This window comes from Rhinolophus sinicus, linkage group LG11, assembly GCF_036562045.2.
Source record: "Rhinolophus sinicus isolate RSC01 linkage group LG11, ASM3656204v1, whole genome shotgun sequence".
Taxonomy (NCBI): Eukaryota; Metazoa; Chordata; class Mammalia; order Chiroptera; family Rhinolophidae; genus Rhinolophus; species Rhinolophus sinicus.
In genome coordinates, this window is record NC_133760.1 from 33,511,512 (window position 1) to 33,538,793 (window position 27,282).

General features: G+C 35.6%; 1 protein-coding gene across 2 annotated transcripts in view; it reads right to left on the bottom strand.

The window, feature by feature from the left end:
• Positions 1-27,282, bottom strand: part of CBFB (core-binding factor subunit beta) — a 50,211-nt gene that overhangs the window by 14,379 nt on the left and 8,550 nt on the right. Inside the window, exons 4-5 of one of the 2 annotated variants that reach the window (XM_019755383.2) lie at positions 8,421-8,537; positions 547-642 (exon numbers count right to left, since the gene is read on the bottom strand). In XM_019755383.2, coding sequence (XP_019610942.1) covers positions 547-642; positions 8,421-8,537 — 213 coding nt within the window. Of the gene's footprint in view, positions 1-515; positions 643-8,420; positions 8,538-27,282 lie in introns of both variants that reach the window. The other variant, XM_019755386.2, reaches the window with a different exon arrangement.

Here is a 27,282-nt window from a genome sequence, read left to right on the forward strand (position 1 = left end):
AAAGTTTAAAAGAAAACTAGTTTAGGTTAATTCCATTCTTTGAATAGTTTGAAATACTAAACTAGCCTCTAGTAAAGAGAATAGAATACACAAGTGACCGAAAGTTATACTGTTACAAAATCAACACAAATATTCATAGAAAAATGGAAAATATTACTCAAGTTTTAATAATGTTCTCAAAATGTTAATATGTATTCTATGATAACATAAAGAATTTTTTTCCCAAGTAATCTGAAACATAATTAAGAAAAAAGAGGTAAGGTGTTCGGATCAATGAATTAAGAGAAAATACATCTTATTATACTAAATGATTTTTATAATGACCAATAAATAAGGAATTCATGCACAACCTTAAAATTAAGACTAAGTTTCTTTATAGCAATTACATCTAATAAACACAAAGTCACAGAGTACAACTTTTTAAAATGAAAGACAAAATTAAACTTAAAACTACTTAAAAACATTATGCACAAATATCACAAATAGAGCCTGAGAGTTTTGGGGAAAGTACTAACCAGTTACTGCCAGCAGCTGTGAAACTCTCACCTCCATTTCCTCCCGATGAGACCTGTCTCTATCTTCAAATTCACGTGTCCTTCTCCGAGCCTCTTCAAAGGCCTGTTGTGCTAACGCATCCTCCTGCTATCAGCAGAATACAATAAATGGATTTTTAATTTTGATTTATAATAAAAATTAAAACTTAGGGTTATTTTATTTTTGGAAGGAAATAACAGCAGGATATTTCTCAAAACATCAAAACCACACACACACAAAATCAATGTCAGAGTTACTTTTAAAAAAAAGTCAGTATTTTCATGTTTCATATCACAATAGTAATTGTGTTCAATCATTCTAACAACTGAAAATGCTCTTCCCTTTTCTTTCCTTACCTCATCCTATTCACCCAAATAAAATCCTGATCAAGTCAATATTTAAACCATAGAAGTACAAGAAAAAATATTTGGTATATACTACCATAATTTGGGATAAGACAGGCCAGGCTCTCTAATTATGACAATGAAGTCAGAAACATAAAAGGGAACAATTACAGAACTGATTGTACAAATATTAGAAACTCCTAGACAACCGAAAGTAAATAAAATTCCAAGGGATATTATCAAGAAAAAATACTTGTGACATCTAAAAAATCTATCCTAATCCTTTCCCAATTAATGGATAAAGATCTGCACGTGAAGGAAACCCAGATATCTTAAACTCACTGTCGTCTGAAAAGGCAATCAATTTAGCCTTTCTTTTTTAATCTTTAGTCTCAGTTGGTGGCACCACTCATTCATTTTTGCCAGAAACATGAACCACCTTTGATTCTTCACTCTTCCCCTGTCTCCACAGAGCCAATCACCACCAAGTCCTATCCATTCAACCTCCTAAATATTTTTAGACTCGTTCAAGTCTCCTTCTTATTCCTACAAACATTTTTCTAGTTCAGATTTGTAAGCTCTGACATAAATCACTGCAAAGGTCTCCTAAACCGTCTCTTCCGGCTTCCATTCTGTCACCCCCCAATCCACCACACAGCCATCAGAGCATTCCTTCTAAAGCACAATAGGACCACAACACCCCTCAACTTAAAAGACATTTCACCTCTTCTCCTTTCTGGGAACTGATGCAATGCCCAGAGATAGAGTAGCCACCTTGCAAACATAATAATGAGGATATAGTCACATACAGCAGGAAGATGAAAAGACCTAGGGCCCCTGATAATATAATTCAGTGCTATACCACCAGGCCTGGACTATACTGACGGATATCTTGTTCTGTGTGATAAATCCTTTGTTACTGTTAGTAGAGTTGTTTAATACTTAAATTTTCATGGACATAAAGCGTATAATTTAAACAAAATCGAAAGGTGTGATCAAATTTCCATTCTTTGTTTTTGTAAATAATGTGATTCTTTTTTTAAGCTTTTAAAAATTTATTTATTATTTTATGTGTGTTTTTCCAGGACCCATCAGCTCCAAGTCAAGAAGCTGATGTTTCAATCTAAATGTGAAAGGTGCAGCCCACAGTGGCCCATATGGGAATTGAACAGGCAACCTTGTTGTTAAGAGCACTCACTGCGCTCTAAACAGCTGAGCTAAACGGTCACCCCCAAATTTCCATTCTTATGATGCATTTACTAGCTGTATGTCTCAGGGCAAGGTATTTCATTTCTCTAAGCCTTAGTAAACTGGGCATAGTAGTAATACTTACTTCACAAGATTGTTGTAAAGATTAAATGAGATAACATAAAAAAGTGCTTAAGCATACTACCTGACAGCATTCAATAAGTATTAGCTATTATTGTACAAACATTTATAGATATATAAAATTTACACAGTTAACTAAACATTATTACACATAGCTATTGCAGTCTCAGAATGTACTATATAAGGCAGAGGTACCTGCAAAAGAACACTGTTCCCAACTCCCAAGGGCTTTCTATTACTTAGTTAGGTATCAACCAGGACACATATGCTGATAACAGAATTCCCCTTCTGTCCTGTGCATTCATTCATTCACTTTTCCACTTATTCCACAAATATCTAGTGAGGTTTTATTACGCTCAAGTCACTGTGCTAGGTGTCATGGATACAATGTGAGGAAACAAATGGTGCTTTTCCTCACAATTTCTAGCCTATTGGGGCAGATGGACAATGAATTACAATAATTACAAAATAATTACAAAAATCAATATATAATTATCAACTGTGATTTACTATAGTAGAGGAAAATTACATGATGAAATGAGAGCATATAACATGAGATGTGATCTAATTCCCTAAGGAAATGAATAGCCACTAATGTGTATTCTAGCAAAGGTCATAGATTTTTATTTAATTAAAAAAATATATTATTACTAATAGTTGTAGTAAAATAAGCCAAGAGAGATTTGGTAGCCCTCCACTCTCGAATTCCAGCTTCTATCTTGGTCTCTTCTAGTGAGATGTGAAATAAATATGCAGTAAACAGCTTGCATTTTAATAAATGGTTAAGTCTGAAAGATGATCAGCAATTACTAGTGTTATCCTGATCCTTTCCCAATGCAACCTTAAGTAACACCTCCCTTTCAAGATCAGTGTAAAAGGGTACTTGCTGATAAAACTACACACTCAAATGGCCAGGGACAACTACCTCACTCTACCAGTCTCCGGTAGTAGTGGGAGAGGCTTTCAACACTCTCATCACTGCTGGCAACTTATGACATACGAATCTGTGACTCCATGGTCTAAACCACAATCTGCACAAAGTAGTCAGGTGGGGTCATCATAAAAGGTGGTTGGATGTACGTGAAACCCATGTGGAAAATACAGGCCTAGAAGTTCTTTCATAGAGCATCTACAGAATATTCTGACTATTCTTGCTGCAGTGATTGTGTCTTTACTGTATTACATAAATCTACAATTATATTAATTTTACAGTTTGGTAATACCTTTCTGCAGCAATGAATTTAAAAAGTGGAAGTGCATGTTTAATGAAAAATTAAGAATCAAATTCGATCAAATACATGGTGATGGAAGGAGAACTGACTCTGGGTGGTGAACACACAATGGGATTTATAGATGATGTAATACAGAATTGTACACCTGAAATCTATGTAATTTTACTAACAATTGTCACCCAATAAATTTAAAAAAAAAATTTTAAGAAAAAGGATAAAAAATAAAAGAATCAAATTCATTTCCAAGAACATTGATGAATGTGTAATTTGCACAAAATAATGACATTTAGTATTTTCTGTGTGGACTAGAATGGTATCAACTGATCAAATGAAAAGAAATAAATCTGCTGAAAAAGCATCAACATATACTTCAAAGAAGACAATTTAACATGTGCAGCTGCAAACAATACATTTAATGTCCCTTTGTAGAACGTAACTTTTTATTTAAATCAAATGACTCTTTTAAATTTCACTCTCTCAAGCACATACAAAAAAAGCTGTTGATATGTTGGCTTCATAACAGAAAAACCTTGCAAAAAGCTAAAAGACACAAATTTTCCATCAGTGTCATCAGGTACTTCAAATAGAAAATCGGTTAATTCCAATAATAGTTCCATTTTTCTAATGTGATCAGAGAATCAAAATAAAGGCATACCTCGTTAATTGTACTTCACTTTATTATCCTTTTTAAAAAAACAAAGAAACTGAGGGTTTGTGGCAACCCTGCCACAACAGATTACAACTTGCTGAAGGGTCAGATAGCAGCATTTTTAAGCAATATTTTAAAATTAAGATATGTACATTGTTTTTTAAAAAATATAATGCTATTGCACACTTAACAGACTACAGTATAGTGTAAACATAAGTTTTATATGTGTTGGGAAACCAAAAAATTGGTGTGACTTGCTTTATTGCGATATTTGCTTTATTGCAGTGTATGGAACCAAATTCCAAAATATCTCCAAGGTATGTCTGTAAAACTTTTTGAAAGGTCAATACGTTGAAGGTAAAACATACTTTTGTGAATGCCAAAGTAAATTAATTTAAAAAGTATATCAATGAAGATTAAATTATTGACTCTTCTACTGATAATACAAATACAAATTGGGGCACACATTTGATAAAAAATAACGTTCTCAGTGAATTTTTAAAAACTACAAATAGAAATTTACTAGGAACTAATTGTGGTACACACATAATTCTTAATTGTTATCCAAACAATTCTTATTCAAAGAAGTAAGATATTCTGCCATTTAGAAGTTACAGTTACATAAATTACAAATATATTTATGTACCCAGTTAAAATACCTGAACTATAAAATCTCCGTGACAAAGCAGATGCTGAATACAGAAAAATTCATCACAACAGTATGCATGCACTTTGGGTTTTAGAAAATATGAGCCTTTTAAAAACTACTCTGAAATCAACTTAGTGCCTATAAATGGCATAGACTTTTTTTTTTTTTTTGGTAAATGACTCCTCAGTTACATTTTATTCAAAATTAGTTGGAAATCTCTAATTAAAGTATTCAATGCTAAAGTGCCACATTTTTCAGTTTTTCAAGCTTTTACAGAACTGCAATTACTGAAAATATTGAAATTTATCCCTATAAATTACAGAAAATAAAAGATGAAAATACAATCAGCAAACACGATTTAATTGTGAATTTATGTAACTGTACTCAGAAATATCTTCATTTGTGGGAAACTTAAAACATTTTATTGAACTACATTATGTAGTTATATGTTGCACAATGATGGGGATATGTTCTGAGAAACACATTGTTAGGTGACTTGGTTGTAGTGTGACTATCAGTATATCACACAAACGTAGATGGTATGGGCTACTGCACACTTCAGCTATATAGTACAGGCTATCGCTCCTGGGCTACAAACCTGTACAGCATGTTACTGTACAGAATACTGTAGGCAATTGTAACATAATGGCAAGTATTTACATATCTAAACATCTAAACATAGAAAAGGTACAATAAAAATATGGTATAAAAGATAAAAAATAGTACACCTATAGGGCACTTACCACGAATGGAGTTTGCAGGCCTGGAAGTTGCTCTGGGCGATTGGTGAGTAAATATAAAGTCCTAGGACATTATTGTACACTGCTGTAGACTTTATAAACACTGTATACTTGGGCTACACTAAATTTATAAAAAATATTTTTTCAATAATAAATTAATCTTAGCTTACTCTAACTTTTTTTGGTAAACTTTCTGATTTTAAAAAAAACTTTTTGACTCTTGTAATAAAAGTTAGATTAAAACAGAAACACGCTGTACAGCTGTACATAAACATTTTCTTTCTTTATATCCTTATTCTATAAGCTTTTTTTTATTTTAAAATTATTTGTTTTTGTTAAAAACTATGACACACACACATTAGCCTAGGCCTACACAGGGTCAGGATCATCTACAGAGAAGCGCTGACTGCTGACTAGATTACTTAAGACCTCTTATTTTATTAGTTTACTATCACAACAGCTGGCACTTTGTAGTAATAAAGTTCAATTTGTGACTGGGGCAACAAGGCTTGAAAAATTCTAAGTATGGAAAATGCTGTAGGTTAAACTAAAAATTTTTACCAATCATTCTAATAAAACATTTCAGTTTTAGAACTCAATCTGAAATTTTCCCTTATATAAATTTAATCTGTTGTAGCATGTCTTACAAAAACAGCCTTCAAAATGGCCAATTATTTGAAAGAGTTGAGAACTAATCCCTATAGAAATCAAGGTAACAGAGATTCTTTCTTAAGAATTTTAATTTTAAATCTTAATTTTTTTACTAAGAAGGTTTTCACATTCCATATATGGAGAACAACATGGGAAGAGATAAGAGAAAAAAACAACAAAAAGAAAGCTCCTTTTTATTCTTATTATTTTAACTTTAGCAAAACGATTAGTATTGAACAACTGAAAGAAATTAACACTTGATAATAATCAGATACTTCTACGTGTTCTTTCAGCATTTTGAACTTGTTATCCTACTACCTGCTGGCCTTCGTAATTTCAACAGATGTGACTCCCTTGTATGTGATGCAGTGTTTTTCTTGCTGCTTTCGAGATTCTATTTGTTTATTAAGTTTGACTATGATGTATCTAGATGTGGATTTCTTTCTGTTTATTCTACCTGGTGTTCACTGAATCATTTATTGGACTTTGAAGTGGTATGAAGATTAGTATTTTCTATCAAATTTAGAAGATATCAGTTAATTATTTCCTAAAATATATTTTCTGCGCCTTTCTTTCCCTCCTCTCCTTTTGGGACTTTTCATTAAACGCATGTTGGTATGCATGCTGGTGTCTGACAGTCTCTGAGACTGTTCATTTTTCTTTCTGTTCTTCAGCCTGGATAATCTCTATTAATCTATGTTCAAGTTTACTATTTTTTTCTTCTGCTAGCTCAAATGTACTGCTGAGTATGTGAACTTTTCATTTCAGTTTTTTTTGATTCTAGAATTTCTATTCAATTCTTTTTAATAATTTAGATCTTTATTGATATTCTTTAATAAGAATATAAATTTATTCATAATTTTCCTTTATTCTTTGAACATACTGATAAATAATTGCTTTTAAGTCTTGTCACTAAGAACCAACATTTGGCTCCTTCAAAGATAGTTTCTATTGCCTGCTTTTTTTCCTTGAGCATTAGTCATACTTTCATGTATTTGCATGTCTCAATTTTTTGTTGAAAACTGGACATTTTAATAGTATACTGTAGTAACTCTGAATTCTGACTCCTGCATCCAGCTTGTTGCTTTTTTGTTTCTCTGTTGAGTGACTTGCCTGGACTAATTCTGTAGAACCTGTTTCTCCAGCAGTGTGCAGACTCTGATGTCACTGCTTAGTTTAATTTTTTTTACGCCTTGTTTTCTGGGGGTTGCCCCTGGATCAGCATAACTTAGTGGTCAACCAGTGACCGCTCAGAAGTTTTGCTTAAACATCTGGAGTCAGTAGGCTTTCCTCCTTTGCCATTGTATCTGTGTACAGCTTGGGGAAACACTGTCAAAGTACAGGGATTTTATCAGTCTACCCTGTGTTCAGCCAGGGATTAGCATCTTGCAGAGGCTCTCTGTTCTCTCCTAATCAGATGTAGCCTTGCATATGCACACAGCCTTCTGGACCAGGAGGGGTAAGTGTAATCTTAGTAGGGCCCACTTTAGTTATCTCTTTCCCTAGATCTGTGATAAATTTCTGCTTAGTCTGCCATTTTGTTGCTTCCTGCAACATTAGCTAGCCCAGCCTGGACTGTTTGCCACAGAGACCTCTATTGTTTTAAGTAACATCCCTGGACATGGATTTTTCCAAGCGCTCCTTTAAATAAAGTCAGATCCCTCTGACAGGAGAACAGAGCGGCCAGCCCTCAGGGCTTGCCCTGCTTGCCCAGGGCAGAACTCGAGAGAGCATAGAGCTGAGAGAAAAGATGGGAGCAACTCCTGACGAAAATGCCACAGACTATCACTGTTGCTACTGAAATTCAGTAGTTTTGTTTGAATATATACCACTCAATTTATGTCCTTTGGTTAATGTCCAAAGACCTTAAATGGTTTCTTCTTCTTTTTTTTTGTTTGTCCAGTTTAATCATTGCTTTTTGGGGAAAGGATTTGCCAAGCTCCTCACTCAGCCATTCCAGAAATGCTATTTCTACATTTTATTTTGAACTGTTTTTCTTTCCTCATAATGTTCTAAAGATCAAGAACAAATATTAAACAGAACCATTTACTGGACTTTGAAGTGCCCCATTCAGCAGATAAGAATAAGCCAATGAAATTTAGAACCACTGAAGGAAAAACTTACCTAGCACCAGCACCAGAATTTGGGTCTCAACATCTTCAGGATTCCTCAATATTACTTGAACCTAAGACTTCCTACACTTACTCTTAGAGACTGGGTAAAATAGATCCCCAGACAAAGGCAAGAATAGGGATAAAGGGACCATGCTCAGTAAAGCCGGAAGTCACCTACCTGGGCTCGCTCCTCATCAAACTCCAGGCAGCCCATACCATCCAGTCTCTGGAGATCAATCCAGCCTTTCCAGATAACACAGACTCCATTCAGAATCATGGGAGCCTTCAAATATACCTAAGACACAGAAAACAAGGATGAAAATCAATGATAAACCACCGCACACATGAAAAACAAAGGACAAAGTTACTTGTGAAAACTGTGGTTTTCTCAGGAAATAACAAGATGAATACAATTATAAAATTAAGAATTATAGGGAAGTATACAAACTATAGCCTCTGCCCATGTTCTGTAAATTAATCTGGTTTACTAGAATTTTATTTCTGGTCACAATTCTTCCAGATTACTTTTAAAAGTAAGTTTTAGGGCAGGCCCAGTGGCTCAGGTGGTTGGAGCTCCATGCTCCTAACTCCAAAGGCTGCCAGTTCGATTCCAACATGGGCCAGTGGGCTCTCAACCACAAGGTTGCCGGTTCAACTCCCGCAAGGGATGGTGGGCTCTGCCCCCTGCAACTAAGATTGAACACAGCACCTTGAGCTGAGCTGCCGCTGAGCTCCCGCTGAGCTGCCGCTGAGCTCCCACTGAGCTCCCGGATGGCTCAGTTGGTTGGAGCGTGGGCTCTCAACCACAATGTTGCCGGTTCGATTCCTCAAGTCCCACAAGGGATGGAGGGCTGCGCCCCCTGCAACTAGCAACGGCAACTGGACCTGGAGCTGAGCTGTGCCCTCCACAACTAAGGCTGAAAGGACAACTTGAAGCTGAATGGTACCCTCCATAACTAAAATACACAACTAAAATAAATACAAATAACTAAAAGGACACAACTTGACTTGGAAAAAAGTTCTGGAAGTACACACTGTTCCCCAATAAAGTCCTGTTCCCCTTCCCCAATAAAATCTTTTTTTTTTTTTTTTTAAAGGAAGTTTTACAGATTTTTGTAAAAACTACAGTAAGATGATACTTGAAGTAGACATCACTGCTCTTCCAGCTGAAGCTAGGACAATTAGGTACTCTGCCTTGATTTTTGAATCTTTTTTATTTTAATTAAAGTTTATTGGGGTGACAATTGTTAGTAAAGTTACATAGATTTCAGGTGTACAATTCTGTACTACATCATCTATAAATCCCATTGTGTGTTCACTACCCAGGATCAGTTCTCCTTCCATCACCATATATTTGATCCCCTTTACCCCCTCATCTACCACCTCTCTTCCCCCTTACCTGATTTTTGAATCTTGAGTAGAGACATATAAAGATGGAAAACAACTGTAATCACTAGCCCCTGAAGAGAGCACGCACTGCTTCCCTCTGCTGGGATCCCTGGAGCCACCCAGGGTCAGGTTCTTTCACAATTCCTTTCAGCTTTATAAGTAATCTCATAGCTTCCTGATAAGTAATGCTGCTTTTTCCCTTTTTCTTTTTTCACTTAAAGTTAGCCAGAGTTGATTTCTACTGCTTCTAAGCAAAGAACCTTAACTAATGTAGCATTTACATCTTCACCATTCTTTTTCAAGTAAATAAATAACCCTACAGCAAAAGTCACTTTAAGTATGATTTCCAAGTTCAGATCACTTTCATTTTTAATCACCAAATTAATTCTCATATTACCTGAAAATATAATTGTTCTCGAGAGCAATTAAGGATCCATCAAAAAAGTAAAGGTTCTAATGCTATGATCTTGAGGTGAGTATTTTACTGTGACAGTGAAAAAATATAAGAAAAGTTTACTAAAGTTCTTACAATATCCCCCACCCTAACCCCATACTATTCTAATAGTTACTTTAAAAAATGATTTTACATTTAAAAAAAATTTACTTTAGGTCTGTGCTATCTCATTTAACATGGGCTTCTAAATAAAAATCACCATAATCATTTATGCCTTAACAAGACATTTAAAATGCAGAGGAAGCAGGGTTTAAATGAATTTTCAAAACTACAGATTATCAAATATCTTTATAAATAAGGTTCAGATTTCATCTGCCTATACCAAATATACTTTCTATGGATAATCCTAGTGTTTTTGTGAGCTAAAACTAGCATTATTTATTACCTATAATTATATAAAATCAGTAAGACAGCTTCTCATTTTGAGGGAAAGGCTGAAAACATCAACTTTTCCTTTACTCAATTTAGCAATCTGTACCATAAAAAACCTTGGGGCATTCTTGTTTTTAGAGAGATTTCATAGGAATAATTGACTATCAATAATTATAAATATTCCAGAAAAATTACTACTGAGATACCTGTAAAATAAAACCCATAGGATTTTTGCCTTCTTAGTACATATTTATATCATTCCTCTCCACTACTAAATACAATCATTTTTCCTGTGAAGGACTCCAATCAACCATGCTGAATCAATTTCTACTTATACTGGAAAAAAGCCAAAAACATAAGGTTCCATTTCTCCTCCCATTTGGACCAAGGGAAATAGTCTACAGTTATAGCTGAAACCGTTTAACCACACATTTCCTTCTGTTCTGATAAGTGCTCATTCCCTTCCACATTATAAATTTAAAACTCCACTGATGTGCACTAATTCAGACAAGTGACTATGACCTCATATTCAACACCTCACAAAACCTACAAACAATACCTCTCTAGAATACTGCATATCAATATAACTTGACTTACCACATCTTCTCATCAAGATTCCTACCTACTCTTTCTAAGGGGGCGGTGGGGTGTCACACAGTGAGGAGTGTAACATTTCACATATCAATGTGACTCATTATCTTAAATTCTCATATTAATCATAAAGAGAATTCTTCTAATGGGAGAGAAAGGTCAACTTCGCAATCAGATTCTATGCTCTTCATTAATGGTTTATATCTTTTAGAATCAAAGATTCCAGAAATGCAGCTTATTCATATTAATTTACGTATTCAAAAATATTTTCATCAAGAAATTATTAAATTTTTTAAAAGCCCATTTATTACTCCTTTATAAAAGTTCTCTCATGACAAAGAAAACCACTGATCTGTTTTGGGAAATTTCTAAATGGGTTCAGAAAATGGCTATAGTTCTTAATCAAGGCTAATGGGTAGAATTGTAATTTAAAATAATATTTAAATGATCCTGGTGATTTATTTAGATGTTCACATTCAAATAAATAGTTTTATGTGTAGATCTTTAAAGTAAATGTTTGGTAATTTCATACATTCATGAATACCAAACCTCAAAATACAAATAAAATAAAATTCCGTCTCTTAACAGTGTGACATTTTGTAATGTAATTCAATAATGTCATTTAAACACTAACACATTTTTCACTGAAAATAATGCCTTATTTCAAACTGTGAAAAGGAAACGTATTAAAATATGACCTAAGTATTAAACCCATTGTCCTAAAATACTTTAGGAAAATGTTCACTTTATACAAAATGAATTCTATAAAGTCTTTAAAATGGGTAGAATAAGCTAATTGCACATAAAAACAAAAAGGCCTGCTTATCTTTCCAAAAGTAAAATATCAGAGAATATATGTTTGAAACTCCACAGAAAGTTAAAAGGGAGTACAGCTTCACATTTTGTGCTCAGTATTTGCGATATCATCAATCCAAATTACATATATCACTTAATCTTCATTTCTGTAGCTTTAAATTCCTTATCACTGTAGCAGCAGAGCTTCAGGAAAAAGATGTATGCACCATCAACTGTGGCATTATGCATATAATAGAATATTTGGCCAAATAAAAGGAATAAAGTATTGATACATGCTACAACATGGATAAATCTTGAAAATACTATGCTAAGTAAAAGAAACCATAAAAAGGCTACATATTATGATCGACATATTATGAAATGTCTAGAATAGGCAAATACCGAGACAGAAAGGAGATTAGTGTTTGCCAGGGGCTGACCGGAGGGGGTAATGAGGAGTGATTGTTAGGTACAGGATTTCTTTTTGGGGTGAAGAAACGCTTTGAAATTAGAGCGGTGATGGTTGCACAACTCTGTGAATATACTAAAATCCCTGAACTGTACACTCTAAATGGGTGAATTTTATGGTATGGGAATTTTATCTCAATATATTATAAAAATATTTGCAGAGCAGGCCCGGTGACTCAGGTGGTTGGAGTCCTGTGTTTCCCAACACCGAGGTTGCCGGTTTGATTCCCACATGGGCCAGTGATGCCCCTTCTACAGCTAAGATTGTGAACAACAGCTCTCCCTGGAGCTGGGCTGCCTTGAGAGCTGCTGTGGGCTGCTGTGCGCCGCCAGGAGTGGCTGGCGGCCAGCATGAGCGGCAGGCAGCCGGCGAGAGGGGCCGTGAGTGGCTGACCAACTACCTCAGACGGAGGGAGTGCAAGGCTCATAATACCAGCATGGGCCAGGGAGCTGTGTCCTACACAACTAGACTGAGAAACAACGGCTTGAACAGGAGTAGGGGGTGGGGGAGGCGGAAGAAAGGGGGGGGAAATATTTGCAACAATTTTTACCTGTTATATAAGTGACACCTATGATGCCTAAATGGAGATTTTTGAGTAGGCAGTTGCCAATGGGATTCTAGTACTCTAAGAAGAGCTATGGGCAGATGATGTAAGTCTGGCAGCCATCAACAATACAGTGGCATTTAACTCCAGGGGAAAGAAAGAGATTTGCCAAGCAGTAAGTAGAAGGAGAAAGGGGCGGGGGGCAGGAAGAACCCTGAGAAAATCCAACTTTTGAATGCTGGTTAGTAGAAAACAACCCAGCAAAACATGCTATGACCAGCCAGTGAGAAAAGAGGAAAACATGTAAGGAGCCTAGGGGCTGGGCTCAAGGTTAAGTTATAAGTCTCCAAGTAAAAATTCCCTCTTTGTTGGATGCATTAGATATCTAAATATTATGTTACAGGATCTTTTAGCACTCATAATTTTTAGCAATGCTTTTATCTAAGGCAGGAGTTCTTAGGCTGGAGTTCAAAGAATCTACAGGAGTTTGGGTTTATGGATAAGTTTCAAGAACAGAAACCCCCTGAAATTCTGTGTAAAAATGTATGTTTGTGCCCATGTGCATTTTTCTAAGAAAGTCCAGTGCTTTCATCAGATTTCCAAAAAGGTGTGCAAGACAAAAAGGATTCAATTATGATAGTAAAACTCCATTGTTCCCCTGTCCTCACAGATACCAAGGCACAGAGCTTGAGAGATGATAAATACCGTTCATTTAGGAATTCAATGTTTTTAGCTTTTAGGTAGCTGGGTGAATGGAAATTGTAGGTATAAAGGGAAAGCAAAAAGAGTTCCCTTGAGTGGTCTAAAGAAGATAATTTCAGATAATTAAAACAGAGTAACTGTAGATTTGCAAACAAGACTCCCATGCACACCACTACTGAGCCATAAAATCAATATACACAGAAACCAAGTGTCAAAGCTATTGACAAAAGCAAAAGGCAGATACTTCACTCTCCAAAAACCCATTTCAGTTGGAAAGAATATTTCACTTCTCTGTAGCAAACCACTACAGATTAAACATTTGTGACTCTATAAATTGAAGTATTAGGGAAAACAGTACGAGGGAATGGTCAGCACCCCTTAGACCCTCAGAAAATATTTGAATAACGATTAAACAAAGAGCAGAAACACAGCTGAAATTTAGGTGTTTTTCCCCCCTCCTTGTATCTTCCCTATAAATTCAATTTGAAAAGATCCACCTATTCCACAAATGTTTATTACTTGTCATTTTGTAAGAGTAGTGGGAATATGTAATTTAAAAGATTTATATCCCACCACCCAAAAAAGACTCCAACACTAGTTAAAGTCTTTAATGAGGAAGAACTGAATACATAAAAGAACTGTTAGAATTAAAATTGAATTATCCTATTACATTTAAGTAGAACTTACTTAATTTAAGATTAATGAAATGAATGTACTACTGATAGTAAAATTATAAGCTGGATCCAGCAGCTTTGCATACTCCTTTTAAAGACTATAGATCTAACAAAGGTGCATATAAATATGACTAGGATATATTATCTAAAGTTATCTACCTGAAAAACCAAGTGAATTAATGAGTTTAATAAAGTGGCTGGTTATAAAAACAATACACAAAAAACAACTTTCCTATATTACAATAGTAATTATTTAGAAAATAAAATGAAAAAAGAAACAAAAAACCAAAACCCTTATTTTAAAATAGCAACAAACGTATCAACTACTGAGAATAAACTGAGTAAGAAACATGTAGGTTCTATAAGAAAAAAATACCTTATTTCTGAAACATAGAAAAAGATTTGAATGCCTAGTGAGATGTCATGTTCTTGAATGTAAGACTACAAATGCCAATTTATCCCAAAGTAATCCTTATTTAAAAAGAATTCCACTGGTCAGAATGGCTATCATCAACAAGACAAATAATAGTAAGTGTTGGAGAGGCTGTGGAGAATAAGGAACCCTCATACGCTGTTGGTGGGAATGCAGACTGGTGCAGCTGCTATAGAAGGCAACGTGGAGGTTCCTCAAAAAATTAATAATCGAATTACCATAGGACCCAGCAATCCCTCTCCCAAAAAATCTGAAAACGTTTATCCGTAAAGATATATGTGCTCCAATGTTCACTGCAGCTTTATTTACGGTGGCCAAGATATGGAAACAACCAAAGTGTCCTTTGATAGATTACTGGATAAAGAAGATGTGGTATATAGACACAATGGGATTCTACTCTGCCAAAAGAAAAGATGAAATAGTGCTGTTTGCGACAACATGGATGGATCTTGAGATTTTTATGCTAAGCAAAATATATCACACAGAAAACGTCAAGAACCATATGAATTCACTGATATGTGGGATATAAAACTGAAAGCAACAAAGGAACAAGACAAATAAAAAAAACAAAAACTCAAACACAGACAACAGTTTAATGGTTACCAGAGGGTAAGGGAAAGGGATGGTAGATGAGGGTAAACAGGGTCAAATATATGGTGGTGGAAGGAGAACTGACTCTGGATGGTGAACACACAATGTGATATATAGATGATGTATTACAGAATTGTATACTTGAAATCTATGTAATTTTACTAACCATTGTCACCCCAATAAATTTTCATTAAAAAAAAATTCCAACAAAATCTCAAAATAATATTTTCTGGAATTTGAGAAGTCTATGGTTCTTACAAAAGAATCAGACTATCCATTAAAATATTAGGAAAGAGTAATTTTCTGCCCTTTCAAATATTAAAACACGTAACAATGCAATCAGTACATTTGTAGTAGTGCTGTGGCAGTCAGAAAGAACTTAATGGAATAAACAAAAACAAAAATCCAAAAATGAAACCAAGTATACAAGCACTTAATAAATGAAAAAGGCAACATTTCAAATCAATGGTAAAAGGATATTTTATTTAACCAGTGGAGGTGGCAAAACTGGCTAACCATTTGGAAAAAATGAGTTTAGAACAAAATAAATATAAATGGTCAAAAACTATGAAAAATTTTCACTAACAGTAATCAAAAAAGTTAAAATAACTATAACTATTTCTAAACAAATATAAATATAAAAAACAAAAACGTTTTAACAATGTTGATGAGGAGAGAAACCAGGTTCTACTACATTATCAGAAGCAGTATAAAGTGGCTAACAATTCTGGGAAGGCATTTTTGGGCAGTAAGTGTGAATTTTCCTTTGACCCAGCAATGCCATGTCTATGAACGTATCCTAAAGTTTAATCAAAGATGTACACAAAATATTTTATTACAAGGATGTTCACGCTCAAGGGTTAATGATGGCAAGAATTAAAAATAACCCAGATGCCCCAAATCTTACTGTTATTCAAAGTTAATGAATCAACACTATATATAAAACAAGGTGTTTTTAAACAAAAACACAGATTAAAACAAGATTTTGTATTGATTGATTGGTTGAGGAAAATGCTGTGAGCCAAGACACTTGCAGGCACCTAATTCTGTATTTTCCCTGGAAGCAATTGTTCAGTATTTGCTAATTCAAGCCTGCGGCGACTTTAGGCATGAGTATAGAAGACAACTGCCATAAATAACAAGAATCAACTGTAATTATTTTTAAAAGGAATAACATCACTACACATAAACCCAAGACAGCATGGGAAGAGTGAAAACAAAAATATGCTTTGGAACCAGATAGAACTTGGGTTTAAATTGTAGCTCTATCAATGTGTGAGACAAATTATTTAAGTTTGCTAGTCAGCCTCAGATTCCTCACACAGAAAATCGGGGCTAAGTAATGCCTCTTTCATAGGAGATAGAAAAATTAGTAAATCAATGTACATAAAATTTATGAGACATATAGAGTACTACAGAAACACTGATTGCTTACATACACATTTCCACCAATGTTTTATATAGTAACTTCTTTCCAAGGGAAAGAAACCATTTTTTGGAGACAATGAACAATTATTCCCACCAATAAGCCAGCAGACAAGTAGTAATACTGCGATGGCCATGGGCAGCAGAAAACAAGATATTCCACTAAGGAACAATGTATCCTGCTATTCGGTTGTAATAATTTCTTTTGTCTATTTAACAGATTCCTTTTAGAAGATACTTGGTTCTGACTCATCCTCCTTTAGCCACATGCAAAGACCTCCCTGTTCAGTCAGCCAGCTGCTTGCCTGTTGGATAATCGCTAGACAGTCATTCAATCTCATTTGCCTGTGAATCATAACTGGGTTGCATGTAAGTATAAAAAAATAGCTTCTTCTACAGTAATTTAATGTAATTGACCAATCTACCTCTTACAGTTCCAAAGAGAAATCATAACATGGATTAATACAGAATGTGCCTGGAATTGTGTGTGTGTGTGTGTGTGTGTGCATCTACATATACACACATACTGAATAAAAAATTGATAGTGTACATATTTTTTGTACCTAGTTTTCAGAATCTGGTGTGTACTTTTTCATATACAGCATGTCAATTCAGACTAGTGGCATAAGTGTCTAGTGGCTACCATCCTAGAATCACATTTCTAATGCAGTAGAAATGCTGTATCTTAAGTAGCAGGTACATGGATGTTCCTTTTTATTGCTATTACTTATGTTTTTATCTACTCTCTTATTTGTAATATACATTTAACAAATGAAAGATGAATTGCATTTAAGGGGAAAATGAATTAAATAAGGAACATGTTAAAAAATGTAGAACTAGCCCACCTAATTTGGAATATAAGATATTGTAAATGACTTAACAAGAATCACATTGTTGCAAAATTTAAACACAAAATGCATGCTGAACTATTATACTTGTTTTATCATATAGTTCCACAGAAAGTCAATGTCATGTGTTGTAAACTGAACCATTTTCACTAAACACCTTTTCAGAAGAATGCTCCACATAGAAACACTGATGAGCCCATTGTCTGGAACAGCCATGCCTTCTATGCGCCATCTGAGAAGAAGCTTTAAGCACCAATTACACTCAAACTCTGAGACATACATGGTTTTAAGTAGAAAACATTTTAGTCTAATCTAAAATTTGGGAATATGTAATATGATTTATATTCTTACAAAGAATTTTTCTTCATGGAGGTATATTTAAAATACCTGCTGGCTTTCCCACTATATAAAAAAGTAATGCTACATTAGCCTATGCATCACAAACCACCATAAACTTCAACACTGCTGAGATCTCAAATGTTATTTCTGGACTCTGCAAGTCCATGCCTCTACTTTGAACTCACTTTGCTTAAAGAAGTCCCTACCCCACCCCAAAACAGTTCCAGACAGTTCCCTTCATTTAACTCTGTCTTCTTAATACCTTTTCACTCAGGTTTCCTAGCATTACTACCTTAAGTTTATATAAATTTTTCATAGCTTTCAAAACTTTTCCAAGTCCTATTTGACCTTTACAACCATCCAATAAGAAATATTTAAAATGAGGAAACTAAAACTGAGAAAGATTAAATAATTCACTGGCAGAAGGTCACACAGCTAGTAAGTGGTAAAAGCTATCACCCAGAACTCCCAACTCTATATTTACCTAAACCACAGTTGCATTAATGAATTGTATTACTAATGTTTTCTAAGTATTTCAGGGTATGTGAAAATAGACTATTTCCCTCAAGAATAAATAGAGACTGGATAGTAAATTACATGGTTAAATCCACAGCATCTAGAACAATATTGTGAACTATTTACATAACTTTACAATATATCATATGATTACTTTCCCCTCCCCACAAAACAGACAGCTTACTAATTCTGCCATCTTCATTCTATGATTCAAAGTAAATTATGCATATTTAAGACAGTCCTAAAACATTTTGACCCCAGGAGGAATGTTCTAACCCCAGAAAGTATAATTTTAAGTGAAGTGTACAAAATTAAATTATAAAATTCTTTGTTTCTTAATTAAGATAAAAAGTAATGAAATAAAAGATGCAGATACTATTTACTGCAATCCATTCCTGAGTCAACTATGTAAGAATTTTTAAAGTACTACAGTAGACTTTACCAAATTATTACCGGTAACGTAATATTAACAACACAAAATAATTGATTATGTGTAGAGTTCCAGAAGTGATCATCACAAAAATCTGCACTGAAACTTAGTAAAACAATTAAAGTTAAATGTTAAAAGGGAAAAAAATGAGGGGTGGCCTGTTAGCTCAGTTGGTTAGAGAGCGGTGCTAATAACACCAAGGTTTGATCCGCGCATGGGCCACTGTGAGCTGCGCCCTCCTTAAAAAAAAAAACGGAAAAAGATGAAGTTTAAAGGCTGTTTCAAAGTCATCAAAATGAAGTCTAAAAAGACTATGTTAAAATATTAATGGTTATTCATTCTGATGGTAAGAGTAACTTGGTGGGCCAAAATAATATAGACTTTGGAAGGTGGTATGTGGAGTTCCTGGCAACTTAGGGTAAAAATTATTTATTAGCAGCAATGTGGTACACTGCAAAGAACACAGACTCCGGGGTATAAAAAAAAACGGTTTACATGACTTTTGAAGATTTATTTAGCCTCTCTAGGTTTCAATTTCCTCAATTGTAAAATCAAGCTAACACAAAATATGTTCTAAAATCAAATAAAAGACTTCATTTATATAGTGCAAGGTTAAGAAAATTAGTGATAAGGTAAATCATGTGGTGGCCACTGGTGATGCTGATCACCATAAAAACTGGCTTGCAGGTTGTCAAAATGTATTTGAAATGGTCTAGTAGAGGTTACCAGAGGGTAAGGGGGCGGGGGGTGGGAGATGAGGGTAAGGGGGATCAAGTATATGGTGATGGAAGGAGAACTGACCCTGGGTGGTGAACACACAATGGGATTTATAGATGATGTAGTACAGAATTGTACACCTGAAATCTATGTAACTTTACTAACAATTGTCACCCCAATAAATTAATAAAAAAAAAAAAGAAATGGTCTAGAGTTCTGAAAATGTACTGGAATTAGATAGCGGTGAAGGTTGCACACTGTAAATACATTAAAAACCACTGAATTGTATACTTTAATGGCAAATTTTATGCTTTGTGACTTTATTTCAATTTTTAAAAATGGCCCAGAAATTTTCTGGATAGCAAAGGGACGGCAAACCAGGACTGAAAAGCTGGCATGATGAATAGGCAATATTCTCAAAAAATTTAGAAGGTTCTCCCAAAGGCTATTATTTAAAACAATATTCTGCAAGTAATGCCAGACTCTTATTAGAAATTGTCCTTTAAAAAAATATGGGCAGGGGCCAGCCCGGTGGCTCAGGCAGTTCTGCTCCGTGCTCCTAACTCCGAAGGCTGCCAGTTCGATTCCCACATGGGCCAGTGGGCTCTCAACCACAAGGTTGCCAGTTCAATTCCTTGAGTCCCTCAAGGGATGGTGGGCTCTGCCCCCTGCAACTAAGATTGAACACGGCACCTTGAGCTGAGCTGCCGCTGAGCTCCCGGATGGCTCAGTTGGTTGGAGCGTGTCCTCTCAACCACAAGGTTGCCGGTTCGACTCCCGCAAGGGATGGTGGGCTGTGCCCCCTGCAACTAGCAACAGCAACTGGACCTGGAGCTGAGCTGCGCCCTCCACAACTAAAACTGAAAGGACAACAACTTGAAAACAAAAACAAAAAACAAACAGACAAAAAAACAAAAACAAACAGAAAAAATATGGGCAGAATATTTTGTTTGAAAAACATCTAGGCCCAGCCAGTTGGCTCAGTGGTTAGAATGCAGGGCTCATAACACCAAGATCGCTGGTTGATTCCCACATGGACCAGTGAGCTGTGCCCTCCACAACTACGTAGATTGAAGATGACTTGACTTCAAGCTGATGGGTCCTGGAAAAACAAACTGTTCCCCAATTATAAAAAAGAAAGAAAAACATCTAAATTCTCCTAATGGAAATGTTGAAGTCATATATTCTAGGCTATCCTTTTATTTAAATTTGAAGATTAATTTGCCTTAAATCTGAAGTTTTGAAACACGAAAAGGCTCAGGTATTGGTTGTATAACATGGAAAAAAGGGCTTCTTCATCCACAAATACAACCTCCAACCATTCCCAGACGCAGCCCTTTCCTTCTTAGGATACACAATATAGCATAGCATCCGAGTCCTAAAAGTAGTTATACTGCCAAAAGGCACATTTTAAGTGTTATTTTAAATTCTTAGTTCCTAAATACAATTTAAGAAGGCCCAGCCTAAACTGAAAAGCTCATGATAGATAATAATTCTAACTGTTTACATTGTATACTTCATAAAAGGTAACAATTAAACTCCCTACGATATCACTGTCTATAACATCAAGAACATGGTAGCTAGTCTGTGGCTTCTAATCCTCTGTAGAAAACTAAGTACAAACAAATGATATTGAAGAAATAAAATCTCTGGTCCCACTCAAGCTAAACAGCATTAAAATTTACTAATGTTTTCTTTGCAGTAAAATGGAGATCATAAAAGTATCAGCATATGTTATCTATGTATCGATTAAAACAGAGCCTGGCACATAGCCAGTGCTGCAGAACTGTTATTAGAAATTCTAATTCTTAAATGATGAAATAAAAGTATACAGTAAAAAAGGGAGCCCCATCTACTCAGAGGTAGTTAATAAGCTCTTTCAGCCCCCCTCAAATACCTTTACTAAAATGCCCAAAGTTTTCTGTGAGAAAAAGATTCTTCCTATGATTGCCACCCATACAATTATGACTACTGTTTCCTAGATGAATTTGCAAAGGATTCCTGGATGGATGCACATTGTATGTGTGCTCATTAAGTACATCCATGTCTACTATATTTTTCATCTTTTCATGCTAAAAACTAACACTGATAATCATTTCGTTGCTTCTTTCTTACACAGAAGTATCAACTTATTTCTAATTTTTCTGTTCTTTCATGGTTAATAACAGTAAGATCATAAAGACATATATATATTTTTAAATGTCAGATACACAGTGAAGGCCACCTTTACTTTAAATTTGACTCACAATAAAACTTCAATCTGATACAAAGATCTTATATTTAGAATACATAAAAACTCATATCTCAATAATAGCCTGATACAGAAAAATGTGCAAAGGATGTGATCAGACACTTCACCAAAGACATACGAATGGCAAATGAGCACACAAAACATGCTCAACATCCTTAGTCACCAGGGAGATGCAAATTAAAACCAAAATGAGACTATGCAGTCACTAAAATGGCTAAAATCAAAAAGACTGACAGTACAAAGTGTTAGCAAAGATGTGAAGTAACTGGAACTCTCATACACTGGAAATGAGAATGCAAAATTGTACGGCCATTTTAGAGAACAATTTGGCAATTTCTTAATTATCCTCATGAAATGACCCAGCAATTCATGCACTACATACCTACCCAAGAGAAATGAATACATAAAAAACTTGTATGTAAATTATAAAAGGAGCATTATTATAGTCAACAAAAAGGGGAAAATAATCTAAATGGCCATCAACTGGTAAATGGATAAATAAAATGTGGCACATTCACATAATGAAATACTACTCAGTAATAAAAAGGAACAGACTATTATATATACAACACAGATAAATTTCAAAAGCATGTTGTTAAGTGACAGCTAGACACAAAAGACTACATACCGTATGATTCCATTTATATGAAATCTAGAAAAGACCAAACTATAGTAACAGAAAGCAGATCAGTGGTTGCCCAGACCAGGCAGTGGGAGGACTGACTGCAAAGAGGCCTGAGGGAACCTTCTGAGGTTATGAAAATGTTCTATATCTTGATTGTGGTGGTGGTTACACCACCAACTACACACTTGTTACAGAATTGTACACCTAAAATAGGTGAATTTTGTTGTATGTAAAGCACACCTCAATAATGCTGATTTAAAAAAATCAATTAAAGAGAAAGCGGGAAGCAGTAAAACCAGGATATAGCAGTCCTACTCAAAAATTAATTCCTTCAGTTGACAACATTTCAACAATCTTTATCCTTGCAGTGTTTGGACTAATCATTAAAAAAATACTGGGGTAGAAAGTAGAAGCAAGGAGAGGAAGAATTAAAGATTTCCTCTCAAACATATTATTTATGTCTTCTCTAATTTGGAATATATCATTTAGATAAAGCCAAGACTGAAATTTTACCTATACACTAAAAGATAAATCTAGGCAAATAATGTAATTCAAGAGAAGGGAAAAAGGGGCCCGGTGGCTCAGGCGGTTAGAGCTCCATGCTCCTATCTCCGAAGGCTGCAGGTTTGATTCCCACATGGGCCAGTGGGCTCTTAACCACAAGGTTGCCGGTTCAACTCTTGAGTCCCGCAAGGGATGGTGGGCTCCGCCCCCTGCAACTAAGATTGAACAAGGCACCTTGAGCAGAGCTGCCTCCTGGATGGCTCAGTTGGTTGGAGCACAAGCTCTCAACCACAACGTTGCCAGTTCAATTCCTCCAGTCCCGCAAGGGATGGTGGGCTGCACCCCCTGCAACTAGCAACGGCAACTGGACCTGGAGCTGAGCTGCACCCTCCACATCTAAGACTGGAAGGACAACAACTTGACTTGGAAAATAAAAGTCCTGGAAGTACACACTGTTCCCCAATAAAGTCCTGTTCCCCTTCCCCAATAAAATCTAAAAAAAAAAAAAAAAAAAGAGAAGGGAAAAAGAAGAATATACAATCTTCAAATACTTCAGAAATACACTTACCATGTATGCAAATTAATGTAACTGGGAGGTAATATGACATGACATCCTAATTTTTAAACATTCTTCTTTATTCATGAAGCCAGTCAACTCTCCCTCTTGGATTTAAAAATTACTGAAATAAAAGTTTTTGTTTAAAAATATTAGCTCATGGGGCCGGCCCGGTGGCTCAGGCGGTTAGAGCATGTGGTTAGAGCTCCATGCTCCTAAATCGAAGGCTGCCGGTTCGATTCTCACATGGGAGGGTGGGCTCTCAAGCATAAGGTTGCCAGTTCAATTCGAGTCCCACAAGGGATGGTGGGCAGCGCCCCCTGCAACTAAGATTGAACACGGCACCTTGAGCTGAGCTGCCGCTGAGCTCCCAGATGGCTGTTGGTTGGAGCGTGTCCTCTCAACCACAAGGTTGCGGGTTCGACTCCCACAAGGGATGGTGGGCTGTGCCCCCTGCAACTAGCAACGGAAACTGGACCTGGAGCTGAGCTGCGCCCTCCACAACTAAGACTGAAAGGACAACAACTTGAAGCTGAACGGCACCCTCCACAACTAAGATTGAAAGGACAACAACTTGACTTGGAAAAAAGACCTGGAAGTACACACTATTTCCCCAATAAAAGTCCTGTTCCCCTTCCCCAATAAAATCTTAAAAAATATATAAATAAATATATATATATGCTTATGACTTCTAGTTCTAAGTTCTATGACTCAGTTATTACAAGATACTTAAAACAAATTTTTTAAAAACCAAATTACTTATGCACTAAACTGTTGATAACTAAATGCTGAAAAATATACTTCATATTCTAGTTAAAGTGAAATACTCAAAATCTAGATCTGACAAGCTAGTTACAAAGTTGCTTCAATTTCTCTTGGGGAAAATCACATTCCAAAAAGCTTTACCACAGATATCTTTTATTTGGAGTGACTGGGTTGTCAAAGGAGAAGGAACTTGTTGAGCTTGAATAGAATTTCTCAAAGCTAACATCAAGGAGTCCTCTAAACCCTGCCAAATTGTGGATGGTATATAAACAGACACAATATTTATTTTGGGACAAAGATCCTGCAGGCCAGTAAGCAAAATGCTCCAGAAGAAGCAGAGTCACAGACCTTTAAGCCTTTAAGAAGCCATTTAAAACAAGAGTCTGTCCTCATTCATTAAATCAAATGCTGTTAAATTTTGCTTTGCCATTTTATGGTCATGAAAAACAATGATAAAAGATTTTTAAGTATAAAAGTTCAGAAAGGAAAAACATAACTTATCAAAAAAGGTATCAAAAAGTACCTACTCTAATGACATATACTTTACAACTACTTCTCAATATATGCTATGTTATCTATCAATTAAAATCGTAAGTTATAAATAGGAATGTAACATCTGTAAAAACAGAATTTAAGCTCTTTCTGGGGCCAATGTAGTAAAACTAGATAGTACATTCATTTTCCATAGAAAAAATGGTAAACAAACAGTAGCACTGTAAAGTTCATCTTTTTAGTTTATATTTTTCATATTCTTTATTTTTATACTCAAAAACTAGGATCATGTAGTAAGGATATACAATCATTAATTCAAAATCCCAATGAGGCTTTATGAAACACAGAATGCACGCAAAAACCATTAATCTGACCACTCAAGACTAACAAGTTTTGGTCAACCATAATCATTTGCATTTGTTTGAAATAAAAAGTAATTGGAAATGGGTCCTAAGAGGAAAGATCAAAGGAGTTGCTTGGTCTACAAAAATTTAATGTAAGAATGATTTAAATTCTGATCTTGCTTTCCTTGTCTTCTGACAGCTAAATTAGAGGAAAGCAGTTTAGATTAAGGAAGAATTAGGAACAGTTGGCTGTCAGGATTTATTAAGACACTGTGATGGACCACTTGGGAAAAATGTGGTTTTCCACCACTGCACAGCTACCTGAAGTAAAACTGATTTAAGGCACACTACAGCACCAAAACTCCATGATTTAGTTATCTATAATCTCACCCTACAAAATCATCACACAGCCTAACTTTGGATAGAGCTTCATAATTTAAAAGGCATTTTCACGTATTCTAGTACCTCATTTAATCCTCACATGAGGTATATGAATAGGGGAGACATTCTGATCCCATTTACAGGTAAGGAAAATAGTCATGATTGTCTTTTGACTCAAATCCAGAGCTCTTTCCGCTACAATGTATCACTTTTAAACCCTCTTCTGAGAGACCCTTATTAAGAACCAATGTAGACAGTTCTCTAGACACCAGGGTACAGAAGTTTCAAATACATTTGTATAACAGATTATAAATTGTGTGCTCTGACTTGATCATACATAAAAATACTTATTTATGGTCACTTATCCATTAACGGACCTTCCTTATTAAAGACCCTTGGTTTGAAAATATTCCTACAAACACAAAGGCAGACAGAGTAAGAGGACTGATTTTGCTGAGCCCATTTTCTTAGATCATAAAGCCGTATTTCAAATCAGAGAGAATATAGAGCTTCCGTTTCCTACTGACATTCTAATTTTTTCTGAATTCACTAAATCTAAGTGAATATTGTGGCAGCCAGCCTCCAAGATAGCCCTAATAATTCCAGCTTCCTGGTATTCACACCGCTATGTGTGAATAAATCTCCCCCCTCCCTAATGAGTGGGGGCTAGACATAAGTGACTCACTTCTAATGAACAGAGTAAGACACAAAGTGATTGGAGAATAGATCATAAAAAGCAGGTGACTTCATTCTTTTTCTATGGAGAGACACACATGACTAGGAACTAAAGCCATCTACCAATAACCATGTGAGTTGAGCTTGGAAGTGGATCCTTTAGCTCTAGTCAAGTCTTCAGAGACTGTACAGCCCCAGCCCTGACCCAGAAGCATCCAGCCAAGCCACTCCCAGATCCCGGTAAAAGGGCATGAGGGAGCTTTTGGGAATAACTGAAACATTATCTTGATTGTGGGGGGCTTTTACATGGGTGTGCACATTTGTTAAAACTCAAATTATACACTTAAAATAGGTGCATTTTATTGTATGTAAACTATATTTCAGTAAAGTTGCTTCTTTTTAAAAGGCCACTGAACTCTTGAGATAAAACATATGAAGGGTCATTTATGAAAAAGCAGTGCCATAACTTAAGGGTAGATGGTGAGAAAATAGAAGCTGCAATAACAAGCTACCACCACAAACTCACATGTCCTAAACTGCTCCTCAAAATTGTTCCACCCATAGCCTTTCCTATCTCAGATGACAGCAATCCCATATTCCCAATTGCTCTAGCCAAAAAAGTAGGAGTCATTCTTGACTCACACCTCACATCCAATCCATAATCAAATCCTGTTGGCTTTACCTCAAAATACATTCAGACTATGACCACTGCTCACCAATTCCACTGCAACCACCCTAGCCTCAGCAAGATTACCCTAATAGTCAAATTGGTCTCCCTGCTTCACTCTTGCCCCTATAGCCTATTGTTTACCCAGCAGTGAGAGTGATCCTTTCAAAACCTAAGGCAGATCATATCATTCATCTGCTCAAAAACCTGAAACTACCCCCCATTTCCACTCAAAATAAAAGTCCATCTTGTTACAATGGCCACCAAGGTCACATAAATTGGCTCCTTGTCATCTCCCCGATCTCATCTCCTATACTCTCTTGCTTTCTCAGTCTACTCCAGCCACACTGGCCTCCTTGCTGTTTATCAAACACACAGTGCATGCTTCCACTCTAGGGCCTTTACAATGGCTGTATTCTCTGTCTGGAACATCTCTCCTCCATACCTGCATGGCTCATCATTTCATAACCTCCTTCAGGTCTCTGCTCAAA